Below are 8558 nucleotides of genomic sequence, written 5' to 3'. Positions count from 1 at the left end.
TGTAAACAGCTAGTCTCAAAAGATTTTAATTAAATGACTCAAGAATATTATTTTTTAATGCAAGCGTATCACAGCTATTTATCATTAGAAATATAGAAAAGCAAAAATACCTATAAAATAATATGCATTATATTTTTTTATAAATCTTGTGTGTTAGTAATAAGTTAATGGTATCAATCCAACAACAAAAAATATTAGCTTAGTTCCGCGGTTAATCAGTTGCAAAACAAAGATGGCGAAGCGAAAACGTGTTCGTGAGTCTGCACGTGTGGGAGGTGATGTAAAAAGTAAGGATGTCGAAGATGCGGTCGTGCTTCCACCTGTAATATCATCAGATGAACCTCCCAAGAAACAGGTAATAAGTTTGAGACTCTAACACACCAGTCATGTTCCTTGCGACTGTAACAGAAGAAATATTGTCCTGATCATGAATCGTCGACGTTTCGGCATTTGATGAAGTCGTTAGTTGGTCACTTCGGCACCTATCATTTCGGCACTTCGAGGTAACATAGTACCATTTCGGTGTTTACGAAGAATCATGAAGAGACCTAAAACATCATATTGTACTTATTTGATATCATGTTGAACCATTTTAATTTGATAAACGATGCACTTTTTTTAGTATCCTAGGTGCATTAGTTTCGGACCCCTTCACTGGTTTCAGAATCACTTTTCGCTTGCTACGCTATGTTGATGAACTGCCCCAAACAAATACATACATCACTTGAAATGTGTTATACTATAAGATTTATTTAAAAACTGATCAGTGAAATACCAGTATTTTTCGGTAAAAGATCCACAGATACGACCTCAAATTCGCTTACCTGAAATTATTAACTTAAAGACTGCATCCCCAGGCTCTTATGTAGAAGTGAGGGAGGTTAAGATCGTAAGTTCTGCCTGACCTGGGTCTTACAGATATTTTCCCAAGCCAATTGGTAAGCTTTGGCCAATATCTCCATGAGTTCCTATACATAATTATACAATTTATCCTCCTTTGTTCCTACATCCTTTATTCTAAACATAATATCAACTGGTTGAGTAATCTCAACTATTCAACAAGTTTGGTTTTCACTTTTGATAGCTGAGGAAGATGTTCCTCCCAGATGTTCTGTTTGTTGTCTTTGTAGCACCTCAATGTTTGAAAAATCAACCTGTTGTATCATTCCACCTGTCCATTGGAACACGGACAGCTTGAGTTGGTCCTAGATTTAGCAATCTGGAAAGCCCAGACGAGACCTCTGATCACATTTTGATTTACATTATTCCCCAGAGCATCATTGAGTTTTAAAGGGCAACCAAACCTTAGATGTGTTTTTGATATGATATGATCACAGGAACATTTATGTATAGAATTAAGGGAAACTGATAAATATTAATGTAACATGTGATTTTTTTTTTTGTTTCAGCCAAAGTGGACAAACAGAGAGAGAGTATTAGTGTTTAGCTCTAGAGGAATATCTCACAGAACTCGGTATCTGATGAATGATTTAAGATCCTTAATGGCCCACAGTAAACAAGGTAACCTTTATTCTAGTTATAGCATTGATGTTTATTTATGACTTCATAGTCTTTTTGAAATCATAAACACAAGTTGAAGTAGCATATCTATGAATGTTTGATATTTTACCTGTGTTGTAATACCTTTTATTCTGACAAACTGATATTGAGGAATAAGGATGCATGATGTTTGCCAAATCAGTATACATAGTGTCTGCTTAGTTGACAAATTAATAATTGGGAAGATCAGGTAGTCACCAATATACATATAGTATCACAGAAGATTGCATTTAACTCGGAACATGAATAGATCAAGAGACAGTTACTGTGAGAACTTGTTCTTCATCAAAGAAATCCATAGACATATTTCAATCTTAAAAACACTTTGTTTATAGATGTATAGAATCAAACAAAGTAGTTATTGCTAACATTTTTCATGCCTAGCGGCCTGATTCAGGCAATATGATGGAAATGTTGTGGAGTGTTGTAGTTCCGATATCAGAATAATTTACTAATTTCAACAATCCAAAATATAATGCAGCATTTTTGTAGCTGTTGGTAATAGACTCTGGATTGAAATAAGGTTTTTAAGTCCATGATGCAGATTGGGAGAATTCATAGTGATATTAACTAATTAGACTGGTAGACAAAGGTGAGTGACTAGTTAAATGACAGAGGTGAGTGATTTGACATATTCTAAGGTAGTAATAATATATCTTTTATCCTATTTCAGAGTCAAAAATGGACAGAAAAGATCAGCTGTTTGTTATCAATGAGGTAAGATTTTATAAAGTCTGTATATTATGATTTTATTGGTGTAAATTAAGACATTTCAATTGGGTGAAGCAGGACAGAAAACATTCTTGTGATCACAATCACATTTGTGCTGACTGGAATATGTCAATTGATAAAATTTGGCAATGTTTGCTGGAATACCGGTACTTAAATGATTTGTACACATATTGAATGTCTTAGCCTCTTTCCTTTACACACTATTTTTGGATGAATAAGTTATTCTTTTTAGAACTAACCATAATCCAGCTTCCTCTTCCCAGGTTACCCGAGTCATATGTATTAGAACATTTTGGGGAGTGGTGTTTGTTAAAGGTAACCTTTATCTAATTTCTTTACTTTATAGATTTGTGAAATGAAGAATTGCAGCAAATGTGTGTTCTTCGAAGCTAAAAAGAAGAAAGATCTGTATATGTGGTATGTACTCATATTAGGACAACATCACTTACGGTGAGATAATGGCAATGCTATTACATAGTTGAACAGTCAAATTAGAAGAAGAAAAAAAAACATGCAGGAGTAAAGATATGACAAACACATTTAGATAGATGTCTTTTCCTGTTATATGCTGAAAATGTTTGGAGTAGGTTTGATACTGTGTGGACGATACATAAATACTGACTCAGTCAGTGCCCCTGTTTCTATGGGTAAAAACGAAATTTAAAGGTTTAAAAGTTGACAAGTAAAATAAGATTAGGTTGAGTAACCCTTACCACACATCATATATTCGGTTTGAAGACATTAAGTTAAAATTTACTTTTCAGGGTTTCAAATTGTCCAGCAGGTCCATCAGGAAAGTTTCTGGTCGAAAATGGTAAGTTAGCTGGATTTTAGTTTTAGCCCTGTTGCCTTACTTTCCCGTGTTATCACCATTTGTTTGATTTCTTTAACTGTCCTAGATTTCCATCTTGATAGTAGAGATACAACTTGGATGGAACTTATACATCATCATATGACTTAGGGTAGCACAGACTTGTCTTACAGTTACATAGCCTTTTATCTGTATAATATGGTGTACATATTGCATGTGAATGGCAGCTTCTTACTATGGTCATAGGTTTGTTTACCTTTAATGACTTTATGATCACACTTTTACACTGAAAGAAAGATAGCATTAGCTTATTTAAGAGATAAAGGTTGCAATAAAAACATTTGTAGTAGACAGAGTTCTTTCTTCTTAACCACAGAATATATATTCAACTGAAAATTTCATAATGTACAATGTTTAAAATTGGAGTTTTTTTTTTAAAAGTACATACCATGATGGAACTGAAAATGACTGGGAACTGTTTGAAGGGATCTAGACCTTTACTCTCATTTGATCCGGTAAGCTATTTAATGAGTATTAACTTGACATCAAAGGTGTTATAGTTTTACTGATGACAACAGATTTGATCCATTAAAAAATTAAGAAAATTAGAAAAGCGCTTGTTGACATTTTATTATTTTTTCCCATTACACATGGAACACTATCTGTTTGCGTGTAAAGCGGGGGATGTTATTAAGAGGTTAACCAGAGAAACAGAACACTATCTTTATTTTACTGTTACAAGTTATAACTGTAACACTAGTGAAATTCAATTTGCAGCAGTTTCATTTAGAGATGTTTTCTGTTGTTTACAGATGTTTGATACAGAACCCCATTGGTCACTGTTAAAGGAACTCTTCACACAGGTAATCATTTTACTTCTTCGTGATAAAATTGTCTATCACTACTCCTGTCTATGTTAACCACCTGGAGCTTGTGCCATCATTGTCTGTTAAGAAATACCCCCTCTTACTATATTTATATGCCAATAAGTCTATGCTTGGTAATAAGCCACTCATATATATTGCTGTTCGATAGAATTACAAACAAATGCAACAACTACTGTAAACTCCTGATATTTTAGTGGGGCTTAATTTTTGTGGTTTTCAAAAAATACTTTATTGTGAACACATGATTTTGAGGAAAATTTCACACAATATATATGCTTATACTAATTGTACTGTTCCTATCCATATGAATTTGTGGATAAAGTGTATCCTCAAAATGACTGAAAATAAAACCCCCACAAAAATGAATGATTTCACAGTATTTTATTGTCCTGCAATAAGCCCTTCCTTTGGGTCAAAGGTGATGTGTTGGGTGAGGGTGGCTTATTTCGGGATGAATACAATTTAATAAGGGGTAGGGAGTAAGGGAGTATATGGTAATCATTATTTAAGTCTGTCCATGTTTAAGTACATCTGGATTTTGTAGGAGGTCCATCTGGTATCTTTTTTTCTGCTTTGAACAGCTTCTATGAAATAGCTTAAGAGACCTAGTCAGTATATACCGCAGTATATGGCCAGTATGAAGAAGGATGATCATTTTCAACAGATTTAAGTGGTCAAATCATGGTAGATTAATGGCAGGTGGAAAGTGAACAATAGTTCAGTGTAATAGATTCATATGAATTATTTTATGTACAATTTTCCTTTTGGTCTGTCTTGTGTACCAAGTTCCTTATTTTTCAAATGATTTAAAATAGTAAAGTCTATTTCAGTATAACATCTATCCCACCCCAGGACTCTTAAATTTTATTTCAAGGTACCATACATAGAGTGTAGTTGATGATTTGCTTAGAAGTGACAGGCAAAAAATTGAACCATAGATAGAAGTAATTTATTCTGGAGTCCAAGGGACAAGGAGATATTTTCCTGCAATAATCCTAGTGTTATCATTTCAATAAAATTATTCTTTTCCAGACCTTCGGAACACCAAATTTCCATCCGAAAAGTCAGCCCTTCTTTGACCATGTGTTCACTTTTTCCATAGTAGACAATCGAATCTGGTTCAGGAATTATCAGATACTAGAGGAGGATGGTTCCTTAGCAGAAATAGGTGAGCAGTCCTTTATCATTCTATATAGTATCTCCTAATAAATCTGATGTCATGTTTCTTTGTAAGGAATTTTTAAACATTATAAATCAATTAGATAAAGTCAGTTAGGTCAGAGTTAATTTGATCATCAGACAACAGATGATTTTGAGGATTCTAAATATGTATATATTTTTTTAAACAAGAGATGGATAATGTTTTTGTAGTCTCTCTTCCATTCTATAAATCTTGAAACTGTGGAAAAACCTTAGAGCTATTCTGGATAGAAACATGTAATATGTATGAGGATGAGAATAAGATCTGGTTATTAGCAACATTTGGGTGGTAAAGACAAAGTTAGGGGAGTGGCGTCTATAGGAATCCTGAATGTCTATCTGCAATATTATGTCAAGTGTTACGTATGAAAATCTGAGGTGATTTCTTTTAAATACACGTACCTCACAACTGTGGGTTGTTCTGTCCTTGTGCATTATATCAAGTCTGAACCAAATACTTTGAGTCACTAAATAACACATTTTTTTATTTACCTCAACCCTTTGACCTAACAGTCTGATGCATTCCCCACGTTTCCTTTGACAGGTCCAAGGTTTGTGTTAAATCCAATCAAAATATTTGGAGGTAGTTTTGGTGGCCCTACACTGTATGAAAACCCTAAATACAGATCTCCCAATGAGGTAAGAAGATTTGTTTCTTTAATATGTTTATCTTAGTGAAAATCAAATCTGTTTTACAATGTATTTGATGAAAGTATTATTTTGCTATGGTGTATTTGATTAAATCATTGTTTTTTTCTCTGTTTCAGTTGCGGAGAGAAATGCACAAAAAATTTGCCCAGAAATATATTTCTCGAGTTCAGGCCAAGAAGTCACTAGAGGAGAGACAACCAGATGCACCATACAACAGGGATCCCACAGACGATGTTTTCCAGGTTATTCGTCCAGAGGATGCTACAGGCAAAACCAAAAGCAGAAACTCATAGTGAAATATTCCAAAACTTACAATATCGGAAATATTATCCTGGTGGTAACTTGTTGTCATGTGATGAATGATCATCATCACCTTCAGTACATCAGTAGGTGGAGATTCACTTCTTCATCTGAGATTGTGCTTCAGGTTGCGATAAACCTCAACAACAACTAGCATACAGAATCTGTATTCTTAGCTATAATATTAAGCTACAATCCATCATGTTGAAATATATGACTGATGGTACTTGGTGCTTTTGAAAGACAAGTTGTTGTGATGCTGGCACATCATTTATCTTGTTCATTCTATCAAGGAGATACAAAATGCTATGTTGTTGGTTTATCAGTTGAAAAGTTCACAAAGTTCAATAGGACAGACAAGTTCCTCTTTCCAAGTCTTATATAATACAAATTTTGATAGTAATATCCAAATGGATTATCTAAAGCTATTGTAATGGCTTGCTTGGTGCTACTCAAATGTTCAAGTAGTATGAAGACGATACATAATACTGGTGTTGTATACCAAAGTACGACTAGATGGATACAGAACCTAGGTATAACCTAGGAGACCAAGCACTTTCATTAGAAAGGAATTGATTTTGATTAACAAAATACCTATTTCACTTTCATTTTTAAGTTCAGCAAATAACGTACATTGATTTCCAGTTCTTGGTACATGTATTAATAAAGATGTATTAGAAAGCACTGTTTGAATTTTTTTTTTGTTGATGGATTGTTCAATATTCGTTTTTCAATGGTCTGTCCATCTTTATACATGTTTCATAAGTCACTAGTAGTGTCTTATATGTTCCCATAGATAGCATTCTTGAATTTTAACAGTTTGCTGTAGGTATTTATCCATCAAGAAACCTATGGACTTGACAAGTGTCTCCGACTCAAAGTCAAGATAGATTTATTACCGGACAATCAAATACCAGTTGAAAACGCTGCTATAAAGGAGCAAATGCTGTTTGTGGGCTTATTGTTGGATCATTATGTTAAATTTGTATTTCTTTCTCTGATTTCTTTCATGGATTCCCTCTCACCCCTAATGGTGCATGTTCAACTGCAAAACTTTATTTATAAACATAATGACTTGAGACTTCAGGATAAGTGTGATGTTATATTGATTCATTGGTATTTCAGATTAATACATAATTGCAATGTTGATATCCTGATAACTTTGATAGAGAAAATGTAAAGTTATACATGTACGTCATATGAGTTAATTTCCAGGTATTGGTAGTCGATAGTTATGTTTTGATGTCACAAATCAGAGGGTACTAACAGTAAATCGTGCAACATCCATCAGTTAGTGTCCAAAACTGTTATCCTATTAGGACAGATTTTGTGATCAAATTATTTTGAAGTGCACAGTTCCAGCAAAGCCACTTGTCACCATGCATCTTGTATTTGTTGCAGTTGAATCTGTTACCAGTCACTATTTCTGAGGCTGTTGGACACTTGTCATACATTGTACACCTGACTCTCTTAAACCTGCCTGACCTTAGGCAGGTCCAATAGAATCTACCTATATATGGCTATCTGTTCTTTGATATTTTCAAATGTTGAAGAATTACAAAAAAAAAAAAAAAAAAATGGGTAGATCATTACATTGGTGCTAAGAAAAAGGAGGTAAATATTATGACAATGTATACTCTTAAATTCATATTTCAGCACATATTTCATACCTATTATGTAAATATACAGAACCTGCAATTACATTTATAAACTTTTACATGGAACATGAAAAGGTCAGTATTGATTTGATCCAAGGCTGGCATACAAAAATGACAGTACAATATACTGTAGACAAGAGAAAGAATTATTATTGATATACATAAAGTATCGTACATAATGCAAGTAACCTTATGCCTCAAATATGTTTGACATAGTATGAGTAAATGAAAACCTGCACAAACATTTGCATTTGTTCCTTCTGCAGTGCAAATGTGGGTTACGGTTGTAAAGTAGTAAAATTGTTACATAAATAGCAGTGTGGTCTGTGTAATTCTTGAAAATGGTGTTCAATTTGATGATGTGAATGTCTGGTATAGATATGGTCTAATAAACTACCAAAATGATCAGTAAGGTGCTTGATATGCTGATGTTTTTTATGGATGACGATGCATTTGGTATTTTATCACAACTGAAGTCTCCTGTAGTCAAATTTCAGCCTGTAGAGGGATGACATCAAAATTTCAGCTGATTTCTATTTATGATAAAGTTGACCTAGTTTTTTAACCACCTTAGGTCAAAACTTGAACTAGTACAAAAGGCAATGCTAGTGAACACGTGATGTTTGATTTGATTCACAGAAGCAATGGAGCTTTTAGAGCAATGACGTGAAAATTGTGTTTCTTTATATACTGAAACGGAAAAAAAACGCAACTTGGAAAATTGTTATTAATTTTGTATTAAATATACATAGCTGTATA

The 8558-nt window shown here is 33.7% G+C and overlaps 1 protein-coding gene across 1 annotated transcript; it reads left to right on the top strand.

The window, feature by feature from the left end:
• Positions 1-232: 232 nt before the first annotated feature.
• On the top strand, positions 233-6825 carry LOC132560896 (ribosome biogenesis protein BRX1 homolog). The gene is made up of 10 exons (XM_060225602.1): positions 233-355; positions 1410-1521; positions 2234-2277; positions 2639-2709; positions 3057-3106; positions 3545-3618; positions 3916-3966; positions 5023-5158; positions 5735-5829; positions 5958-6825. The coding sequence occupies exons 1-10, from the start codon at positions 233-235 to the stop codon at positions 6132-6134; spliced, it is 933 nt and encodes a 310-aa protein (XP_060081585.1). The 3' UTR covers positions 6135-6825.
• The last annotated feature ends 1733 nt before the right edge of the window (positions 6826-8558 follow it).

The sequence above is a fragment of the Ylistrum balloti genome, unplaced genomic scaffold (genome assembly GCF_031769215.1).
Source record: "Ylistrum balloti isolate Yb309-2 unplaced genomic scaffold, AGI_CSIRO_Ybal_v1 Utg369668, whole genome shotgun sequence".
Taxonomy (NCBI): domain Eukaryota; kingdom Metazoa; phylum Mollusca; class Bivalvia; order Pectinida; family Pectinidae; genus Ylistrum; species Ylistrum balloti.
The sequence above is the reverse complement of the archived record's forward strand: the minus strand, read 5'-3'. Positions and strand labels throughout refer to the sequence as shown.

What these genes read in the sequence shown, in the direction of transcription:
- LOC132560896 (XM_060225602.1), top strand. Translation starts at nt 233, where the DNA reads ATGGCGAAGCGAAAACGTGTTCGTGAGTCTGCACGTGTGGGAGGTGAT. An exon ending in TAAAGGAACTCTTCACACAG is followed by an intron (nt 3,967 to 5,022) that starts GTAATCATTTTA and finishes ATTCTTTTCCAG; the next exon opens with ACCTTCGGAACACCAAATTT. An exon ending in AATACAGATCTCCCAATGAG is followed by an intron (nt 5,830 to 5,957) that starts GTAAGAAGATTT and finishes TCTCTGTTTCAG; the next exon opens with TTGCGGAGAGAAATGCACAA.